Genomic DNA, 23,847 nt, shown 5'->3' with positions numbered 1-23,847 from the left:
TTTTGTCTATAATAACTTTCATGCTGTGGCAGAATAATGTTGAAGAACTCCAAAGATTTTGTTGCCGTATTTCTATCTTCATATATATTACTAGCTTCTTGTCCTGTATCATTCATTATATTCACTTTCGAAGTGAGACAAAATTATTGCACCTTTTAGTGTGTTATTCCGAGGAATAAATAGTCGGTGGACATGAACATGTGCTTGAGAACAAGTAGGTATCAGGGGAAGGAAATGAGTTTTCAATCTGTGATAAAGACTATGGATTTATTATGAACTCATCAAACTCCTTGTCATGACATATGTAGTGAAATATTTGCAGATAATGATACTGTGTGTCCTACCAAATTCCTTGGGGTCATCAGGAGCAAATCATGCGAAGAATCTTCTGCGCGCATCGATCCTTGTACAGTATATGCTCAGATTATTCAGGTTTCTGCCTCTACTAATTGGCCAGTCTCCAACTGGATTAACATTTGAGTCAGCATGGGCAAATTTCATCATGAATCTTCTCATTTTTATGCTGTCTGGTCATGTTGTTGGTTCTTGTTGGTACCTCTTTGGTCTACAGGTGAGTGAAAATGATATTTGAAACCTCATTTTCAAAAAATGTAAAATTTCTTCCTCACATAATTTGCTTTAAATTCTCACCTTGCACGGAAGTGGAGGAAAGGTACCCTGCAAGATATGTAATGGAACATAATATGATTATATGGTTTGTACATATGGTTTCTTGAAGAAGAAATTTGGTTGAAGAAATGTTACTTGATTCACTTGAATGATTCTGGTTTTCATGTGGTTGTACGTTATATGATGATATGTAATGAGGAGAACTACAGGCAAAATGAAGTATGATAGTAGTATATGGTAGTGTGTGCTCAGAAATTCAACTATCAGAGTTATTATGTTTTCTGGATGTTTTACAGATGAGCAGTTCAATTAGAATCAGGAATTCAATTCAGTAAATGAATGTTAATTAGCGTTCAATTTACTAACTTTTTCCTTTTTCTTCCAGAGGGTTAATCAATGTTTGCGAGATGCCTGCCTTAAGTCTAATATTGATGGATGCATGACATTCATTGATTGTGGCCGTGCGTCTCCCCAGAAATCAGCTCTGTGGATCAACAACACAGATGCCACTGCTTGTTTGGATTCCAGCTCCGGTGCTTTTCCTTATGGGATCTATGCCAGTGCTGTAGAACTTACTATAGAAACTAAGGTGGTCAACAAATATGTTTATGCGCTTTTTTGGGGCTTCCAGGTATGTATTTCATTCTTTTCTTTTTGTGTTCCTTCATTAGTAATTATGTATAGTTTGTCCTATATCTTTTCCTCTTCATGTGCAATTTACCATCATGCACTTCTTTTATTGGATGAAAACATGTTATCTTTTCTTAATGAACTTAATTAACAAGACCTATTTTAGTAATTACTCGTCCCATTAATTCTTTGGTTCGTCGTTTCTCCATTCGCTGCTGATGAGAAAAATTGCAGCAAATTATTAACACTAGGATACGGGGTTGTATCCTGACCTAAAAAAAAAAAAAAAAACACATCAGGATTCAGACGCGTATCCTGATAAAAATAAGTGTTGCTGCACTTTTTCTCATCTGCAGTGACAGAAGAAGTATATAACCCTTAATTCTTACTATGAAACAGTTAAGGTTAAATTATTCAGTAGGTAGTTTTAATGAATTTTTAATGAAGAAGTCCTTGAAATGTTTAACAATAACACAGGAGGGCTTGTAGATTACTATAAGCATACATTAACAGACTTTTTAAACGTATTCCATTAAAAAACTTTTAATTATAGGGACCTAATTGAAACTTTAGTATAACTATATGGACATAGAGTAATTTAACCAAAAATATTAATCTTTTCAAGTGTACAACTAATCCTTCTCTCTCCTATCATCAATTCTAATTGTTCATCTCTCCCTCTATAAATCCCACTACTTGGCAACCCCTTTGGGATTGAATGTAGACAAAGCACATACCCACTTTATGTTGTGCTTAGAAGAACAACAATGCTATTTGGTACTAAAACTTTTGTACGAAAGTTGTTATGAATGTCTTATAACCAATCATGCTTGAAGAGACAAAAAAATAAGGTTTCAAAGGTAAATTGGTAATTGACAAACCACAATAAGCTTTTTAACTTTACTCGTTTTGTAAGTCAATTAAAAAAAAAAATATTCATACCATTTAGCATTTTTCTTAGGAGAATGGGGAAGAGAAAGCTTGAACTTCAGAACACATGGTCATATATGCTCTAATATCATGTCAGGGCCCAACTTGGACCAAAATTAAAAGGCACACGAATGGTTTTAATCTCTTAACAATTTCAACCTTGTGATCTTTTAATACAGCAAATCAGTACTCTGGCTGGTAATCTAACCCCGAGCAAATTTGTGTGGGAAGTCCTTTTTACAATGGCCATCATAGGATCGGGACTTTTACTGTTTGCGCTTCTCATTGGAAACATACAGAACTTTCTTCAGGCTCTTGGACGGAGGTAGGACTTATTGCTCTTACTTGCTGTGACCCTTAATTGTTGGTAACAATGGTTACTCTTAATCATCTGTTTCCCTTTAAATCAACTTCTGTTTACAGTTCCTGCCATTTGAAAATTCAAAAAACGATGTAGACGGATGAATGGTAGCCATCCTTTAAGTGTAATTATATCAAACTATAGGTTGTAATTCCATGACATCACCATGCCTCTTAAGTTTACTATACCTAATATGTTACTCATATTGTCATTAATTTGGACTGAGATTCTTAAAGTCGGTCTAGGAAGAAGTCCTTGTTGGGAGGAGGATTTTTTAGAAAAGTAAAGGTTATAGAAAGATATGGAGGAAGAGAACATTTTTATTGCTACACAACTCTTTTTTCTTTTTTGGCTTATTACAAAATGATGGAGGACACCTATGATGCACGGACACGGACACGGGACACGGGACACGACACGACACGCCGACACGTTAATTCTAAAAAATGTCATATTTGGACACGTTGGGACACGTTTTGATATTAAATAAATTAAAAATATATATAATATAATTTATATTTAAGACATATAAGAGTCCATAATAAGTCATATAACCAATCAAATATTTAAATTTCATAACATAAATATAAATATAAATAATTTTTCGTACTTTGTTAATTTTTCATGTCAAATTTCATAACAGAAAAAAATTAATTTATAAATTATTTCTTTTATATTTAGTTAACAAAATAAAATTAAGATTAAAAAAAAAAAAAAAACGTGTCTGAGCGTGTCCTAGCGTTGACTGCGTGTCCAAAAAAATTGATTGCGTGTCCAAAAAACGTGTCGGAACGTGTCGGAGAGTTGACCGCGTGTCCCCAAATGTTGACCACGTGTCGGACGCGTGTCCGAGCGTGTCGGAGCGTGTCCGTGTCGGACACGTGTCCGACACGCAAAATTTTGTTTGATCAGCGTGTCCATGCTTTAGTGGAGGACACACCTATTTATACTAGTGGCACCTCCTTAACCAATGGCTAGGATTGTGCCCACACAATTCTTATCTAAGAGCTACAAATTATTCTCTAGAATTTTCTATAATCTCCTAGCCTAGATATTTATGATGGTGGTTTCTAGATACAACTATTCTCTAGATATTTTGATGGAGACATCTAGAGTTGATTATTCTAGAATTTGGGCTAGATAACTCTTGGATAGTTCTAGATGTTGGGCTAAATGTATACTAAGCTCAATGGACCAAAAAACTAAATCAAGTTTATTTTTCAACACCCCCCTTAAACTTGATTTTGTAAACCAATCATATTTTGTGGAACACATTTGTCCGGTGGCTTTGGGATTGGTGGAAGATAAACAATCTTTATCGGTGTTTGTGGCGTCTCCGGTACATACACGATCTCTGCTAAATTTGACCAAGTAATCCTTGGTTTTTCCCTTTGCTCATTCTCTAAAATATCTTATTTTTTTTGCTTTTCTGGCACATCAACGAGAGTTTTTTTTTTCTTTTATTGGAATTATTTCTCCTTTGTTTGTCTTCTTTGTTGGTACTCCCCCTGACTTGTTGCTACTGCTCCTTGGCTTCACTTTCTGTTTAATTTCTTTGTTGCTGTTGCTTCTTCCTGTTGATGGTGTAGATGCAAAAGTTGTTGGAGTAGGACTTGATGGAGGAGTTTGATCATTTCCATCTTGAACTGTCTGCCCTTCTGAGTCATAAACATTTCTAAAGAATATGCCTTCAACTTTCATTTCTTTAGTTGCTATATGCTTTTACTTGGTTGTCATTGTTTCATCCAATATAAAATTTCTTTGGGGTTCTATCTTTGATTCTGGCAGTGTTAGTACTGCTTCATTCTCCTCTTCTTCCTCATGTTCCTCATCATCATCCTCGACGTCGTCAGGATCACCACTACGCTCGCTATCACCTTCTCCTCCTCTTTTTTCTTCATGTTCTTTCATCAAATCAGATTTATTTATCCACTCAGCAGCTTCTGTATCTTCTTCCATATCATCAATATTATCAGCTTCAGCTTCAGTTTCTTCTTGATGTTCTTCTTCTTCTTCCATAGTCTCTGATTTCTCTAACTCTAATTCATTTTGGATATCGAATTCTGATTCTGGATTGCTTGATTCTATGTCTAGATACCATGTATTCTCTTGTTCTCCTACATTGTCATTGCGTACCATCAACAGAGTGCCATCTTCTTGACTCCTTTCCTCCACATAGTTCGCCTTCTCCTCAATTTTTCTTATAGGAGTTCTACATTCATAAGCATAATGGTCGAACCTTTAACAGTTGTAGCACTTGATTTGAGACTTGTCACGTCTTGGTTGCGAGCCACCTCTTCCACGACCTCTTGTTGAGCTCTCTCTTCGATCTTCATTTGCATAGTTGTTGTTGAAGCCTACTCTTCCACGTCCACGACCTCTTCCTCGACCACGATATCCTCCTCGTCCTCTTGTGTTGCCAAAGTCTTCTTCCTTTTCTTTGAAGTTGAGTTGTGTCTTGAGTAATTGTTCACCAACCCCTTGCTTCTTCTTTTGCTTCTCCTCATATTCTTGTAAAGAGCCCAAAAGTTGCTTTATTGTCATAGCTTCCAAATCTTTTGTTTCTTCTATGACAGTGACAATATGATCGAATTTCGAATCTAAAAATCGCAAAATTTTCTCCATAATTTTTACATCATCTATCTTTTCACCATTTCTTTTTAATTGATTAGTCACCGTCAAGACTCTAGAAAAATAATCGGGGATACTTTCGGCATCTTTCATGTGTAAAGTTTCAAACTCATTTCTTAGAGTTTGGAGACGTACCTTCTTGACTGGCTCAGCACCCTTGCAAGAGGTTTGTAGCTTCTCCCATGCTTCCTTTGCGGTGGCTGCCTCCGAAATCTTCTCAAAAGCATCTTCATCCAATCCTTGATAGATGAGATAGAGAGCTTTCTTGTCTCTCTTTCTTGAATCCTTCAAGCTATCCCTTTGAGCTTGGGATAGAGTAACTCCTTCTTGTGGCTCATTGTAGCCTTTCTCTACCATTTCCCACACATCTTGTGATCCAAGGAGGGCCTTCATCTTGATGCTCCAATTATCATAGTTGCTCTTGGTGAGCATAAGGACTTGGAAAGGAACCATGTTGCTACTTGCCATTTCTCTAGAAAGGATCTTAAGGCTCTTGATACCACTTTGTTGGGAGGAGGATATTTGAGAAAAGTAAAGGTTATAGAAAGATATGGAGGAAAAGAGCACTTTTATTGCTACACAACTCTTTTTTCTTTTTTGACTTTTTTTGGCTTATTACAAAATGATGGAGGACACACCTATTTATACTAGTGGCACCTCCTTAACCAATGGTTAGGATTGTGCCAACACAATTCTCATCTAAGGGCGCTACAAATTATTCTCTAGAATTTTCTATAATCTCCTAGCCTAGATATTTATGATGGTGGTTTCTGGATACAACTATTCTCTAGATATTTTAATGGAGACATCTAGAGTTGATTATTCTAGAATTTGAGCTAGATAATTCTTGGATATTTATGGATGTTGGGCTAAATGTATACTAAGCCCAATGGACCAAAAAACTAAATCAAGTTTATTTATTCAACGGTCCTCTCTACGTATTATATCTTGTCAATACTGCCTAGGGCATTATTTTGTCCTTGTTGGTAAAATCTAATTTATCTCGTGCAGTGAGTTTTATTTGAACTTTGATAGTGTTCTAATGTGTTTGGGTTCATAATATGCTTGATATATTATCTTCTATCCTGCTTCAGGAGGCTAGAAATGCAACTTAGACGCCGTGATGTTGAGCAATGGATGAGCCATTGTCGCTTCCCAGAAGATCTAAAAAAGTATGGAATGATCTCTTTATTTTCACAAATCACATCCACATTTCCAAAATATTGTGTCAATTGGTTGATTCTAGTCGTTGCTTGTTAACTCTGTCCTCTCTCACAACTCCTTTTCTTGACAATGTACATGAGCAGTTCACTGTTACAATGAGACAATTACTTTTTCAAACACCGAGACTCGATTAAATTAGCAACTTCTTGACAAAATACACGAGCATTTTTAAAAGAGAGACAAAAATAATTTATAATCTCTCATTGCATCTGTCTGCAATGCAGGTGTGTTTATTAAATATGATTAATCACTATATATGTGCATTAGTAGTATCCTTAATCCTAAAACTTATGCGGAATAACTGTTGAGAATATCTTATTGGCATGCAGTCTTGCAATCCATTTCTCTTATGGCTCTGGATTTCTAGAATGTTGAATGTGTAGTAAAGGAGTAGAGATATTAATAGAGAAAAGGGTTGTAAAGAATGAATTTTATTAATGGAAAGCAAACAAACATACAAGAGATGATGAAATCTCTTCGCAAGGGGAACTTATCTTCAAACGAGCGCTCTCAGCCTAACTCAAATTCTGTCCAAAGATGATTCTAACCAAAAGTATATGCCCTTATATAGTTGGGGAAACTAACAACTATTAATAGCCTCCTGTCTGCCTATCCTCTCAACTAACTAATCACCTCCTAGGTTTCTAATCACTTGATATATTCTTTCCAGAATATCCTTTCCCTCCTAATGCTGCATTCCTTGAAGAATATCTTTTCCCTCTTATTACCAATCGTATCAATTTCCTTATTGATTGAGTCAATTTGAATGCTTTATTTTGTAAATAATATTGATTTACTGAAGGGCAATTTATTGGGGAAGGATAGAAACAAGATGAGAGAATTTGAGAGAGAAGAATTGTGATCAACTTTCCATGCCTTCATTGATCTTTTTCCAAGATATTTATAACAAACAAAATAACAAAACAAAATAACAGCCTCTGGCTTAAGGATTGCCAGCTAACATCTAATCGACGAATAAATAACAAACTGAAGATAATAACAAATCCTAGCACAACTAACTAACAAACGGATAATTGCATGGAATTATTAAAATAGATTAAAGACTCCTAGATAATAAGGCAGTTAAACATAATCCTTGAGATGGGCTGGTGGCTTTGGCATGCGTTTGGGCCTTGTATGAACTGGGTCCGCTACATTTACTTCTCTATTTCTTCTTATACTAGACCACTCTAAATTTTTACATTTGTGTACGTTACAATCATCTGCTTCTCATGAATTAAGTTCGTACCTAGTTCTAATAACCATAGTGATATAGACAATGTACATATATGTGGAGCTACTCATTATCATACAATAGAGCATATAGATCTGAATGCTAAGAAAATAGTATGTCTACTATTTTTCATTTTTATTATGGTTGCAACATGCTTATTTGCAAATATGCAAGGGCAAGGTTGTGTTGGCAAGGCTGCGTACAAGGATTATCTTCATCTCTACATTGGCTATTCGGGATTTAACAGGGAGTGGATTTTTTTATTTAGGTTGTCACACGAACTTATGAATCACACATAATGTACAAGTGATAGATATTATGTCTGTCATGCAGGAGTGTAAGACAGGCTGAACGGTATAGTTGGGCTGCAACAAGGGGGGTGAATGAGGAAATGCTTTTTGAGAATTTGCCAGAATATCTCCGGGCAGAGATAAGATGTCATCTCTTCAGATTTCTTAAGAAAGTATGCACTAGAATATTTGTGGCATAGATGATTAGTAGTAGTTTTTAAAAAATTAATAATTAATATTTAAGTGGATTTCAGTCATATATATTGTTCATCTCTGTAATGATGACTTAATTTTCTGAGGATCTAAAATATCGCAGGTTCGAATTTTTGTTCGAATTTTTGCCCTGATGGATGTGCCAATCTTAGATGCCATCTGTGAGAGACTAAAACAAAAGACATACGTCGAAGAAAGTAGTATTTTGACACGGGGTGGTCTTGTTGACAAGATTGTCTTTGTTATGCGTGGAAAATTGGAGAGTATTGGAGAAAATGGAAAGGTGGTTCGCTTATCAGAAGGGGATGCTTGTGGTGAAGAACTTCTGACATGGTATCTTGAACATTCTTCTGTAAGCACAGGTATAGCAATACTTGATGCAATGATAAAATGGCTATTAAATATTTTGAAGTAGAAGTCAGCAGAAGTTGCAATAATCAACAACTTGGCTACACTACAAAATAAGAAAAAACATATAGTTCATGAATATGGTTTCTCTTGCAGATGGTAAAAAAGTAAGGCTTCCAGGACAAAGGTTGCATAGCAACAGGACAGTAAAGTGCTTAACAAATGTAGAGGCACTTTCACTCCGTGCTGCAGACCTTGAAGAACTCGCAACCCTTTTCCCGAGATTCTTTCGGAACCCTCAAGCTCTAGCACCCCTCCTGAGGTCATTCATTCTATTTCCTTGCATTTAGGTTTATATTTCACTATAATCTTAAACTGTTTTATGACTTATATTAATCAAAATCAACTATATACCTTTCATTAAGAGTGCCGTTCCTTTATGCTGGTGAAGACATATAAATTATTTTATATTATACTTCTAACACACATCCTTCACACAAGACAGATACTCACCTACTTCTCGCGGAAATTCAACCTTTTATTAGAAGAATTAGTAAGAATCTAACTTGATCTAAACGATTCGGTCATAGAAACTAAGATATTATGTCATGAACTAACTCTCCTAAAAGTGAGCTATTGGTAAAGACACATGAACGATATTATATTATATCTCTAATCAAAGCCTATTCATAATTATCAATATTGCAAATCTAATACAACATCTGGAATCCAAATCCATCTTTCTCCTCCCAAAAAAATGGCAAACAAATGGCCTTAATATACATGTTACAAATGATTTTTAAGCCTGATTTCTATTTTTAAAACTATGTCTCAGACATAATGATTTAATCATTTTATCATGTTACAGATTTTTCTCAGCAATCCGAATTCAGAGTGCTTGGAGAGACTGGAAGAAGCGTCCAAGTCCTGCACTTATTGGGCAAGTGGCCTCTTATAATGGATGCTTATCGAACACCTAGAGGGGAGATCAATAGATGTTTTGACTTTTTCAAAAAACTTTTTGTGAGTAGATCTTTAAATTTGATTAGCCTAAAGAATATTGAACTAATAAGTTCAATAGACACACCAAAGTAACTAGAATGATAGTCCTCAAATTTATTTTGCTATTTCCAATTTAGTTAAAAATCACACAAATATAACAATGCTATTATTTTACTTCAAGTCCCTATTACCCAAATGTTAGAATAATGCAATAACAAAATTTGTGTACCTGACCTTTTTATATAGAGTACAAGTGCAGTTTTATTTTCTTCCTTAAATCGTGAAGTAATTCACTTTCGATGGTCATACATTTATTAATCAAGTAGCTTGAAAAATTACTTCAATGAACACACTAATATAATTGCAATGGCTAGGAACTAATATGCTTTTGACTAAATAAGATAGGCAAGACTAATAAGCAAAACTGCTACAACACTTATTTAATAGAACAAAACAGAATTTAGTAAAAGTTCTACAACATATTGATAATTGATATTTTATTGCACTTATTTGTTACTCTTGATAGTATTTTAGGATTATTTGGAATGTAAAAAATTGTCATTTGGGCTAAATTGAATTTTTGACTTTTTATTGGATTTAATTTATTTTCGTCCTTAATTTTCAGCTTTACATTACTGCAGTATTTTGACCATAACTAAAGGTGTCTGATTGACCCCATTCTTGTCGCTTTTTACAGATAACTCAGAGGGCTACGAATAATATGAAGACATGAAAGCCCAGTTCGGACAAGAAGATGATCAAAATTAGAGCCCAAGTCAGACATTAATTGTTGGAGTTTTATTTTATTATTTGGACCTGTAAATGTAATTAAGAACCCAATTCCCACGAGCCCTAAGGCCATTGTTTCAATTTTATTTATGTTTTATTTTTATTACTATGGGCCGAAATTAGTGGAGCCCTAACCCAGTTTGGATATGGGTTATAAGGGCGAAATTAGAAAACTTTTCAGTAGTTTTCGTTTGAGAGTTTGTACGTTTGACAAATTTTCTTTGGAGATCCAATTTGAAATTTTCTGTTCTTCTTCATCTTTTCTTTTTAATTTTGAATTATGTTTATCTTAGTCATGCTAAGCTAAGTGTCCTTTAAGCAACCCAAGGGTTGAGGATTTCATGGTTGGATTTGGAGTATTTGCGATTTCATTGTGAACCAATTTTGTTTCTCTTCCCTTTCTCAGATTTGAGATGTGCAGAACTGGTGCTAGAAACCGGTACTGGCTTTGAGGAGCGCGTACCGGAAAGGTGCTCAGAAAAATATAATAAAAATATGATAATTCTTGGAAAAATGTGTAGTTTCAGAATCCAAAGTTTGGGATTAAAATGCTAAGCGTAGCAATTAAAGTTAATACTGCGTGTTTAATGAGTAAGTGTCTATATATATGGCTTTTAAGGGCACACAACCCTAGATAACTACCTTGTGCGTGGCTGGAGAAAGGAGTGACTGACCAGAATAGTGCCTCTTGGTTTCTTCTCCATTTTCTTGACCAAGGTGTCACCTTTACTTGATTTCTTCCATCTTTGAGCTTGCAAACACTTGGTTGGGGTGAGGGTGAGCTTTGTGAGGGTTGTGACCAGCTATTTTTCTGAGTTTGGAGGCTGTCTTGGAGTACCTTGAGGGCTGTCTTGTTGACTAGAGTGTTGAGGGGCTTTGTTCTTGCCTTGTCATTGCTCCAAGGAGCAATCTTTGTGAAGAAAAGAGTCATCTTGTGATACATTTTCGTGCATCATCTTTGAGTCAGACTTGAGGGGCTGTGTTGAGCTCCAAGAGCATCTCCATCCTCTGTTTTTGAGTTGTGGTATGATCACCAACCTTTAACTTGAGTTTTAAGGCTTAAAAATGGAAGCTTGATGCATGTTAAGCCTAAAAGATGATAACTTGTAGTTGGGTAATGCTTAAGACACCTAGAAATGCATGTTTAAGTGTTTAAAATCGGTAAAAACCCAACCTTTGAAGGATATCTTCACGAAATGCAATTGCTGCATTCTGTCGTGAAATATCCGGATATCTGCCCGTGGAATATCCGGATATGGGGTTTTGGATATCTGGATATTGGATATCCGGATATGGGAATCTGTATATCCGGATATGTAATATCCGGATATGGACAGTGAGATATCCGGATATTGCATATCCGGATATGTCCTCGTGGAATATCCGGATATTCTGGGATTTCGTAGAACAGTAGCTGTGCTGTGTGTACAGTAGGCTATTGGGGGTTTGGGGACCCTAGATTGATGAAGTTGAACTTCTGTAATTATTGGACTAAGCCAGAATCATGTGATTAAGGGCTTGTAGCTTTGTTAGAAGCTTTAAGACATAAAACGTAATAAAAAGGCGTTGTCTTTAATTTGTATGCATGTGGTACATGTTATTGATTTATATTTGGTCCATATCAGATTGTGATCTGCTGTGATTGGACTTTGAACTTGTGGCATTGGATAGCTAGCTTAGAGGTAAGCTTTCGTATCCTCGGTTTAGCCATGTTGTGGTTCCACCATGTCCCATGGGGGTATGGTTATATGCATGCTGTGTTACATGCTTTTGATGTTTTGGAAATGCTGTTGAGCTATTGTATGTTAGTCCCTTGTTGATATGCATGGAGGTGTTCCACCTATACGGTAAGCCTGAGTATATGGAACATACAATAGGGTGAGGCTGTGGGTGAGGTGCAAGCGGTGTTCCTTGTACTACATGTAGGAGATAGACGTATTCCTACATTTCTCTGGCCAGTAGATAGTGATAAACACACATGTCATAGATATTTATTGCACTACATAGTTTTGGAACTGATATTGATATAAATGCTTTTAGAACTTATATTGCACATGTAAGTGAGCTTGGGGTGGAAGATCATTGAGGACCCCTTGTCTTACTGAGATTTCTTGTTTAGAGATCTCACCCCACGTTTGGGGAATGCTTATTTCAGGGTCAGGTAATGTTGAGACCTCAGGCGAAAGGAGGCCGGAGCTGAGTTACTTTGTTGTTATTTATGCTGACATGTTGAATGTTGGATTTGCATGCTGCTTATATGCTTATAGCTTCAGTTTATTCTTATGGAGATTTATGTTTATCTTGTTGAGACTATGTTATTTGGTGAGCATGGGGATTGTCCATGACACATAGTGTTGTTATGTCTCGTTTATGTCTTGAGTCTTTTGGAGTTGTAATAATGTATCAGGATATTGTCCGGATTACGAGATGTAATGCCGTGATTTAGATACACACTTTATTTATATATTGAGGTATTTCAGTAGATGTATTATTGCAATTTACATACAGGCGATATTTTATGAAATTGATTAAGTAATCAAGATGGTAATTGATAATGACGTCATAATTGAAAAGAAAAAGAATATTCCGCATTTTTAATTAAGCACCGCTTAATATGATGTAATGATAACACTACCGGATATATACGGGGTGTTACATTTTATGGTATCTGAGCAACGGTTCAAGGGAAAAGCATGTATGTATTGCAATGATTAGGATGTTTGTTGTGTCTGTTTTGTGTGTTTGCTCCGTCGAGTATTATTATGATAATGCATATGTGACCACATTGTGTGGGCCTGATCAACTCATAAATTGTGTAACTTGTGCAGAATCATGGTAAGACCCGGGAGAAACCGCGAGACTTCGGAGGATCGGCCCAATCCTGTCCTGGCTGCATTGGCTGAGATGCAGGCGGCCCGACAAGCCGACCAGGAGGCCATGAGAATGGCAAACCAGGCCATGCTGGACGCCGTCAGAAAGGCGAACAGGAAGGCCACTGAGGACGTGTTGGAGGCCAACCGTCTGGCGAACATGGCGATGTTTAGAGTCATGTTGGAGGAGATGAGGAATGGCCCTGATGTTGGTCATATTCCTCCGCCACCACCTCCACCCAGTCTGCAGGATGACTCTCAGAGTCAGATGGGTATGGCAGTCACATTACGGGGGTCATGCAGACTGTCCCTGTTTTTGTTGAGGATCGAGATGAGATCGATCGTCGGCTGAATGCTTTCCGTAAGCATAAGCCATCTGCCTTTGATGGATCCTTTGATCCTGTTACTGCGGCGCGTTGGCTACAGGCGTTGGACAAGATATTTCGGGTCATGCAGTGCACAAATCCGCAGAAGTTGATGTTCGCTACTTACATGCTGGAGGGCGATGCCCATGAGTGGTGGATAAACCTTTCTCATGTCTACGAGATGCAGGGTCATGTGATGACGTGGCCTTTGTTTGAGGATTTCTTCTTGGGTCAGTACTTTCCGTATGACGCTCAGGAGAGGCAGCAGGGAGAGTGTGACAGATTGGTTCAGGGCTCGTTGTATGTGGACGAGTACCTGGCTAAGTTCAACCAGTTGGTGAAGTTTGCACATTTCAGGATGGCGAGGCCTACCCCTACATTTCTGGCTGCTAAGTTCCGCAGGGGACTTAGTGAGGATATTGCTGGTTACCTAGCTGGTTCTGCTTCTAGAGACTTTGGGACACTGGTTCAGCAGTGCCGTGATATTGAAGATTTCTACAGCTCGAGTAAGGCCAAGATTGCTGAGGCGACGAAGGTTGCAGCTGGTAGTTCCACTTCTTGGCGAGACAGGAAGTTTAGGAACAAGGGTAAAGGCAAACAGTTGGCAGCTCGGCAGGCGCCGAGTCAGTTCAAGAGGACTTCTGCTCAGGGGAGTGCAGCGAGACCTCCTACTCCCAAGTGTTCGAGATGCGGGAAGACTCATTTTGGGTCGTGCTCTACTGGCCAGTTGATTTGCTTTCTGTGTGGCAAGGAGTGTCACTTCTCCAGAGACTGTCCGTCGGCGACGGCGAGGGCTACTGCAGTGCAGGCAGTGCCACTTCAGATGGTCCCCCTTCCACCTACTTCGACATCGGCACTGCCACCATCTTCTGGGAGAGTTTATACTCTGGATCGTCAGCAGTCGGATCGAGCTCCGAACCTTGTCAGAGGTACTGTTACGATTTGTACATCAGCTGCTGATGTTTTGTTTGACTCTGGGGCTACGCATTCTTTTGTTGCTACCCCGATTGCTGTGGGGCTTGAGTTGCCCATGTCTGTGCTTTCTCCACCGCTGCGGGTGACCACCGCCACCGGAGAAAGATGTGATGCTACCACTGTTCATCGCGATGTGGCGTTTCAGTGGGATGGCCGTGAGTTCTCGGTAGATCTGACAGGGTTGCCGATGGCCAACTTGGAGGTTATTCTGTGCATGGATTGGCTGTCCAGCAATTGTGTGATGATTGATTGTTGTGCCAAGCGGGTAGTGTTGTCTCCGTGTGATTCCACAGCCAGTTCATCTCCGTACATTTCGTTGCTGCAGGCTAGGAGAGCCTTGAGAGCAGGGGCATTTGGTTATGTCATGTTGGGAGGTTTGGTGAGTGGTACACAGGAGGATATCACTGGCATTCCTATGGTGAGGGAATTCCTCGAGGTGTTTCCTGAGGAGATTCCTGAGTTTCCGCCACATAAGGAGATAGAGTTCTCCATTGATCTGTTTCCTGGTGTGCGGCCGATTTCTTTAGCTCCATACCGGATGTCGCCATCGGAGTTGGCAGAGCTGAAGAAGCATATTGAGGATCTTTCAGCGAAAGATTTCATTAGACCAAGTGTGTCTCCTTGGGGAGCACCGGTTATCTTTGTGAAGAAGAAGGACGGGACAATGCGATTGTGCACCGACTACAGGCAGTTGAACAAGGTGACGATTAAGAACAAGTATCCCCTTCCTCGGATTGATGATCTGTTGGATTAGCTCAGGGGTGCTTGCGTGTATTCCGAGATTGTTCTCCGGTCCGGATACCATCAGATTTGGGTGAAGCCGGAGGATGTCCCGAAGACCGCATTTCGCTCGAGATATGGTCATTTTGAGTACTTGGTGATTCCGTTCGGTCTCACCAATGCACCTGCTGTGTTCATGGATTACATGAACAGGATTTTCCAGCCGTACCTGGATCAGTTTGTGATCGTCTTCATTGACGACATTTTGATTTACTCCAAGACGGAGGAAGAGCATGTGGAGCATTTGAGAACTGTTATGCAAGTGCTGAAGGAGAAGAAGCTGTATGCGAAGCCTTCCAAATGTGAGTTTTGGCTCAAGTCCATGAAGTTTCTTGGGCTTGTTATTTCTGCTGAAGGAGTTGCAGTGGATCCGAACAAGATCGAGGCCGTACTGGATTGGGAGAGACCCAAGACAGTTACGGAAGTGAGGAGCTTTCTGGGTTTGGCAGGTTACTATCGGAGGTTCATCAAGGGATTCTCCACCATGGTCTTGCCATTGACTCGCCTTACTCGGAAGGAGACTCCATTTGTGTGGACTCACGAGTGTGAGGTCTGTTTTCAGGAGTTGAAGGAGAGACTGACTTCTGCACCTGTGTTGGTCCTTCTTGATCCTGCGCTTGAGATTGAGCTTTACACTGACGCCTCCGGGAAGGGGCTAGGTTGTGTGTTGATGCAGTTGGGAAAAGTGATTGCCTATGCTTCGAGGCATTTGAAACCTCATGAGGAGAACTACCCTACTCATGACTTGGAGTTGGCTGCTATTGTGTTCGCTTTCAAGATTTGGAGGCATTATCTTTTTGGTTTGAGGTTTGTGGTGTTCAGTGACCACAAGAGTTTGAAGTACTTGTTCGACCAGAAGGAGTTGAACATGAGGCAGAGGAGATGGATGGAGTTCATAAAGGACTACGACTTCGAGCTAAGGTATCATCCTGGCAAGGCCAATGTGGTAGTTGATGCTTTGAGTCAGAAATCCAGTAGCTCATCCAGTTTGTTACTTGGTAACTTTGATGTGGTTGAGAAGTTCCGAAACTTGGCAGTGACCGCTCCGTGTGAGAGTGTACTTCTCGAGTTGGAAGCAGCAGATGTTGTGAACGAGCTGTTAGAAAAGATCAAAGAGGCACAAGTTCAGAGAGAGTGTCTGGATTATGTGAAGAACCAAGACGGTGTATCTTGGAATGATGATGGATTGCTTTTGTTTCAGCAGAGGATTGTAGTTCCTCAAGGTCCGTTGACAGAAGAGATTATGGCAGAGGGCCATAAGGGTCAGTTTTCTATCCACCCTGGTGCTTCTAAGATGTATCAAGACCTGAAGAAGAACTTCTGGTGGCCAGGCATGAAGAAAGATGTTGTTATCTTTGTGTCCAAGTGTTTGGTTTGTCAGAAGGTGGAGATTGAACAACAGAGACCGTCTGGTGAACTTCAACCTCTTGACGTACCACAGTGGAAGTGGTAAGGTATTTCCATGGACTTCGTGGTGGGATTGTCGAAGATTCAGGCGGGTTGTGACTCCATTTGGGTCATTGTGGACAGACTGACGAAGTCTGCCCATTTTCTTCCAGTGAAGGTGAGCTTCACTACATAGCAGTTGGCCAAGCTTTATGTCCGCGAGATTGTGAGACTTCACGGAGTACCCGAGAGTATCATCAGCGATAGGGACCCGAAGTTCACTTCTCGTTTCTGGGAGGCGCTGCAGGAGGCTTTTGGTACGCAGTTGAGATTGAGTACCGCCTATCACCCTCAGACTGATGGACAGACTGAGAGGACCATCCAGACCTTGGAGGGCATGTTGCGAGCTTGCACTTTGGAGCAGGGCTCGGCATGGGATAGGTACCTTCCGTTGGTTGAGTTTTCTTACAACAATAGCTTCCATGCTAGCCTGGGCATGGCGCCCTACAAAGCACTGTATGGTAGGAGGTGTCGGACTCCTACTTGTTGGTCTGAGGTTGGGGACAAGGAGCTTTTTGGCTTGGACTTTGTCCAAGATACCACCTTGCAGATCCAGATGATCCGCTAAAAGTTGAAGCAGGCGCAGAATCGCCAGAAGAGCTACTATGATGTCAAGCATCGTCCACTGGAGTTCAGTGAGGGTGAGCACGTGTTTGTGAGACTTTCACCTGTCACTGGTGTTGGACGGGCACTCGGAGTGAGGAAGCTGAGCCCGCGCTATATTGAGCCATACCAGATCCTTGGTAGAGTAGGACCTGTTGCCTACCGGCTTGCCTTGCCTCCGAACTTGGCTAACATCCACGACGTGTTTCACGTGTCTCAGCTTCGGAGGTACATAGCAGATCCTTCGCACGTGGTGCAACCGGGTGATGTGGAGGTTCGGGAGAACCTGAAGACTCCCGTCGGACCACTCAGAATTCTCGATCGTGGTGAGAAGCAGCTGAGGAGCAAGATCATTCCAATGGTCAAGGTGCAATGGACCGGAAGAACTCTTGAGGAGTGTACTTGGGAGCGTGAGGAAGAGCTTCTCCGACAGTACCCCGAGTTTCGACCAGGTATGTTTCTGATTTTGAGGTCAAAATCCTAAAAAGGTGTGGTGAATGTAAGAACCCGCACCGTTAATTAAGATATTTAATTAATAAATTATGTGAAAATAGGAAATAATTCCACAATTGACCCTAATAATTATTAAGAGGCTTTAATAATTATGGTAAGTGATTAAGAATGCTGAAAGTCGCTTTTCGGAAGAAAAGTGCAGATACCGATTCTGCTAGTCGGTATAAATGCGTACCGAAAAAGTATCCCGGAAAATTAATGTAAGTGCATGATAATTATTAGAATAATATGTAGGACTTGTAAAACGAGTTTCAAGTCCAAATAATGAGAACTGATGCCAGAAACTGATACTGGCTATGAAAAGCGCGTACCGGAAAGGTGCTCAGAAAATTATAACAAAAATATGATAATTCTTTGAAAAATGTGTAGTTTCAGAATCCAAAGTTTGGGATTAAAATGCTAAGCGTAGCAATTAAAGTTAATATTGTGTGCTTAAGTGAGTTTTGGCTATAAATACTCCCATTATGGGCACAAAACCCTAGGACCAGAATTCTCTACGTGACTCACTTGGTGGCTGAGTGTTGGCTACTGTTCCATTGCCTTCCCTTCATCATTTCTTGAGCTTGTGGCCATTTCCTTCACAAACTCTTCTATAAACACTTAGTGTGAGTGAGGATCATCATTGAGAGTGTGTTGGTGGTCTTGTTTCTGAGTTGTGAAGTCAGTGTGAGGGAGGTTTGGTTGCTGACTCTTTGGTTTTGGGTTGAGAGAAGCTTGGTTTTGGTTTTTGGAGGTCCAAGTGGTGACCTTTTGTGTTAAAGAACCTACCTTTGTGATGCTATTTTCGTGCACATCTTTGAGTCAGACTTGAGGGGCTGTGTTGAGCTCCAAGAGCATCTCCATCCTCTGTTTTTGAGTTGTGGTATGATCACCAACCTTTAACTTGAGTTTTAAGGCTTAAAATGGAAGCTTGATGCATGTTATGGCTAAAAGATGATAACTTGATGTTGGGTAATGCTTAACACACCTAGAAAAGCATGTTTAAGTGTTTAAAATCGGTAAAAACCCAACCTTTGAAGGATATCTTCACGAAATGCAGTTGCTGCATTCTGTCGTGAAATATCCGGATATCTGCCCGTGGAATATCCGGATATTGGATATCCGGATATGATATCCGGATATGTGATATCCGGATATGGGATTTGGAATATCTGGATATTAGATATCCGGATATGGGAATCTGTATATCCGGACATTACATATCCGGATATGTCCCCGTGGAATATCCGGATATTCTGGGATTTCGTAGAACAGTAGTTGTTCTGTGTGTACAGTGGGCTATTGGGGGTTTGGAGACCCTAGATTGATGAAGTTGAACTTCTGTAATTAGTGGACTAAGCTAGAATCATGTGATTAAGGGCTTGTAGCTTTGTTAGAAGCTTTAAGACATAAAACATAATGAAAAGGCGTTGTCTTTAATTTGTATGCATGTGGTACATGTTATTGATTTATATTTGGTCCATATCAGATTGTGATCTGCTGTGATTGGACTTTGAGCTTGTGGCATTGGATAGCTAGCTTAGAGGTAAGCTTTCGTGTCCTCGTTTTAGCCATGTTGTGGCACTACAAGAAAAAATCTTATTAGTGTCGCAAATTTCGTCACTACATATGAAATTTCGTCACAAATTTCTAAGTCGCAAATTTATTTGTGACGAAATTTGATTATTTGTGTCGAAAATTGTCATTTGTGACAAAATTTGTCACGAAAATTTTTGTCACAAATAAACTTTTTTCTTGTAGTGTGGTTCCACCATGTCCCATGGGGGTATGGTTATATGCATGCTGTGTTACATGATTTTGATGTTTTGGAAATGCTGTTGAGCTATTGTATGTTAGTGCCTTGTTGATATGCATGGAGGTGTTCCACCTATATGGTAAGCCTGAGTATGTGGAACATACAATAGGGTGAGGTTGTGGGTGAGGTGCAAGCGGTGTTCCTTGTACTACATGTAGGAGATAGACGTATTCCTACATTTCTCTGGCCAGTAGATAGTGATAAACACACATGCCATAGATATCTGTTGCACTACATAGTTTTGGAACTGATAATGATATAAATGCTTTTAGAACTTATATTGCACATGTAAGTGAGCTTGGGGTGGAAGATCCTTGAGGACCCCTTGTCTTACTGAGATTTCTTGTTTAGAGATCTCACCCCACGTTTGGGGAATGCTTATTTCAGGGTCAGGTAATGTTGAGACCTCAGGCGGCAGGAGGCCGAAGTTGAGTTAGATTTGCTGTTATTTATGCTGACATGTTGGATGCTGGATTTGCATGCTGCTTATATGCTTATAGCTTCAGTTTATGTTATGGAGTTTTATGTTGAGACTTGTTGTTTACGCTGTTTATTTGGTGAGCATGGGGATTGTCCATGACACATAGTATTGTTATGTCTTGTTTATGTCTTGTTTTATATGCGGTTGTAATAATGTATCAGGATATGGTCCAGACTACGAGTTGTAGATCCGTGATTTTAGATACACACTTTATTTATATATTGAGGTATTTCAGTAGATGTCTTATTGCAATTTGCATACAGGCGATATTTTATGAAATTGATTAAGTAATCAAGATGATAATTGATAATGACGTCATAATTGAAAAGAAAAAGATATTCCGCATTTTTAATTAGGCACTGCTTAATACGATGTAATGATAACACTACCGGATATATACGGGGTGTTACGCGATTGTTTAAGAACTCGCACCGTTAATTAAGAAAATTAATTAATTATATATGAGAATTAGGAAATAATTCCATAGTTGACCCTAATAATTATTATGAGGCTTAAATAAGTTTGTTGAGTGATTAAGAATGCTGAAAGTCGCTTTTCGGACGAAAAGCGCAGATACCAGTTCTGCTAGTCGGTATAAATGCGTACCGAAAAAGTATCCCGAAAAATTATAATAAGTGCATGATAATTCCTAGAATAATATATAGGACTTGTAAAACGAGTTTCAAGTTAAAATAATGAGAACTGGTGCCAGAAACTAATACTGGCTATGAAAAGCGCGTACCATAAAGGTGCTCCGAAAAATAAAATAAAAATATGATAATTCTTGTAAAAATGAGTAGATTAAGAATCCTGAGTTTGGGATTAAAATTCTAAGCGTAGCATTTAAAGTTAATATTGTGCGTTTTAGTGTTAAACTGCTATAAATAGGCACACTTGGCCCAAAACCCTAGGCACTCAGCATTTTCTTACGTGAAAGGCTGTTGACCAGTTCTTCTAACACTGTTCCATTGCCTCCTTTCACAATTTTTGAGCTCAAGTTGTCACATTTGCTTGGGTTCTTCATTTTTGAGCTTGTATACACTTGAGAGTTATCCTTGTGAGGGTGTGAGGGTACATTTTCTGAGTCCTTGCCACTGTGTGAGTCAGTTTTGAGGGCTGAGTTTGGAGGTTGAGTTATGAAAGCCTTGGTCTTGACACTTTGAGCTTCAAAGTGTCACCTTTGTGAAGAAAAGAGTCTTCTTGTTGTGCATTTTTGTGGCCCTTGGTTGCTACACAGTGGAGTGGTGTAGGGAGCTCCATTTCCCTGCCATTTTATGTTTTGAGAAGCTTGGTAAGCATACTCAACCTTTGATCATGAGTTATTGGTTAAAAATGGAACCTTGATACATGTAATGAGCTTAAGATGATAACCTAACGTTGGGTAATGCTTAACACACTTAGAAATGCATGTTTAAGCTTCTGTAATCGGTAAAAGTTGGACCTTTGGTTTGGATTTTCGCGAAATGCAGAATCTGGGTTCTGTCGCGAAATATCCAGATATTTTGTTGTGAATATCCGAATATTGATATCCGGATATGGGTATCCGGATATGGAGATCTAAATATCCGGATATGGATATCCGGATATTGGAAGAGAGATATCCAGATATTGATATCTGGATATGCCCCCGACGAAAATCCAGATATTCTGGGTTTTCGAAGAACAGTAGCTGCACTGTTCATACAGTAGGCTATTGGGAATTTGTGGATCCTAGTTTGATGAAGTTGAACTTCTGTTTTAATTGAACTAAGTCAGAATCAAGTGGTTAAGGGCTTACGGCTTTGTGTGAAGCCTTAAGACATAAATCGTAAGAGGAAAATGTAGTCTTTATGTTTATGCTTATGAGCTTGAGTGTTGATATGCTTGCTGGTCCTAATCAGATTGTGATCTGTTGTGTGTTGGACTTGAGCTGTGTGGACTCTTGGCATTGGATAGTGAGCTTGCAAGGTAAGCTTTCGTGTCCTCGGTTTAGCCATGTTGTGGTTCCACCATGTCCCATGGGGGTATGGTTATATGCATGTTGTGTTACATGCTTTTGATTTTTTGGAAATGCTGTTGAGCTGTTATATGCTAGTGCCTTTATGATATGCATGTGATGTTCCACCTATACGGTAAGCCTGAGTATGTAGTACATACAATATGGTGAGGCTGTGGGTGAGGTGCAAGCGGTATTCCTTGTACTATCTGTAGGTAATAGACGTAATCCTGCATTTCTCTGGCCAGTAGAATAGTTTAAACACACATGTCATGAATATCTGTTGCACTGCATAGATTTAGAACCTATATTGGAAATTACTGCTTTTGAACTTATATTGCACATGTAAGTGAGCTTGGGGTGGAAGATCCTTGAGGACCCCTTGCCTTACTGAGATTTCTTGTTTAGAGATCTCACCCCACGTTTGGGGCGCTTATTTCAGGTTCAGGTAACCAGGGGGTTGATACCTCTAGTGGCAGGAGGCCAGAGCTTAGTTGATACTTATTTATGCTGCTTAGCTGAATACTTGCTGTATGACAATTATGTTGGATTCAGGATCCTATTTACTGCTTTATGATTTTAGCTTCAGTTTGGATTTCTATGTTGAGACTGTGTTGACTATGCTGTTGATTTGGTGAGCATGGGGATTGTCCATGCCGCATAGACTTGGTTATGTCTTACATTATTTGGAGTTGTATAATGTATCAGGATATTGTCCGGATTACGTGTTGTCACGCCGTGACTTAGATACTCACTTTATATATATTTGAGGTATTTCAGTTAGATGTCTATTTGCATTAACATACAGGCGATGTATTTTATGAAATTGATTAAGTAATCAACTTGGCTAAGTATAATGACGTCATAATTGAAAAGAAAAAGATATTCCACAAATTTTTAATTAAGCGCAGCATAATACGATGATATGTTAACAAACCGGGTATACACGGGGTGTTACAGATTGCACTCAACGGAATACATTAACCGTTAGATTTAACAGTTAGATTGATGAACCCAATGACCTCAAGTCGAATTGGGCCAAAACTCTGCGATCGCATGAGTAGACGCGCCATATTCGACTAAACGCTAGGCGATCGTCTAGAGAGAGGTTCCTAAGCAAATGTAGGGATTCTGATTCACTTAGGGTCAATTACGTTTTGGTATTTATTTATCCGACGATGGATGTCTTAAGAATCCCAACTCTGGGTTGATTTTTTTAATATTGTTTTTAATCCCAATTTCTACATTCAGCTTTATTTCAAATTCAATTAAACAAAAATTTCCCCGTTTAATTTTTTGTAATTAATCAACGATTTAAACCCTTGTTATTTCCTTAAGAGATGACCTAGGTTTTTACTTTGCTACAAATTTTTTAATAAACCTGATTTAATTAATTTGCACGAGTTTGATAGCTTGTGTCAAATTTGGCGCCGTTACTGGGGAAATTGCATCGGTTTTTGTCGTTATTTTAATTTCGTGTTTCTTAATATTAACTTTACCTTTTTTGGTAGTATTTTTCTTAATCCTTTGCTTTTCATTTGGTTATGTTTTATTGATTTAGGTTATTAATCGTTTATAGTTTAGTTAGTTCATTTACGATTTAGAGTATTTTTGTGATCGGTGAGACATCTTTCTGCCCAAATCGTTTTCAAGAGTTAAATTCCCAAAGGAATTCGATCTTCTGAGCAAAACTCACTCTTTATTTATTCATTCAATTCTTAAAAGGGATTGAGGTCACCCTTATTTTTCTTAAATTCGATCA

General features: G+C 39.0%; 1 protein-coding gene across 1 annotated transcript in view; it reads left to right on the top strand.

Annotated features, from left to right (window-relative positions):
* Window positions 1–10,481, top strand: part of LOC133300306 (probable cyclic nucleotide-gated ion channel 20, chloroplastic) — a 61,019-nt gene extending 50,538 nt beyond the window's left edge. The window contains exons 7-15 of the mRNA XM_061499827.1: window positions 323–571; window positions 1,016–1,261; window positions 2,370–2,515; window positions 6,277–6,354; window positions 7,974–8,103; window positions 8,247–8,505; window positions 8,648–8,813; window positions 9,360–9,431; window positions 10,191–10,481. Coding sequence (XP_061355811.1) covers window positions 323–571; window positions 1,016–1,261; window positions 2,370–2,515; window positions 6,277–6,354; window positions 7,974–8,103; window positions 8,247–8,505; window positions 8,648–8,813; window positions 9,360–9,431; window positions 10,191–10,194 — 1,350 coding nt within the window. The 3' untranslated portion in view covers window positions 10,195–10,481. The remainder of the gene's footprint in view (window positions 1–322; window positions 572–1,015; window positions 1,262–2,369; window positions 2,516–6,276; window positions 6,355–7,973; window positions 8,104–8,246; window positions 8,506–8,647; window positions 8,814–9,359; window positions 9,432–10,190) is intronic.
* Window positions 10,482–23,847: the final 13,366 nt, after the last annotated feature.

The sequence above is a fragment of the Gastrolobium bilobum genome, unplaced genomic scaffold (genome assembly GCF_033153095.1).
Source record: "Gastrolobium bilobum isolate Gb01-03AN ecotype WA unplaced genomic scaffold, APGP_CSIRO_Gbil_v1 utg27331, whole genome shotgun sequence".
Classification (NCBI taxonomy): Eukaryota; Viridiplantae; Streptophyta; class Magnoliopsida; order Fabales; family Fabaceae; genus Gastrolobium; species Gastrolobium bilobum.
The sequence above is the reverse complement of the archived record's forward strand: the minus strand, read 5'-3'. Positions and strand labels throughout refer to the sequence as shown.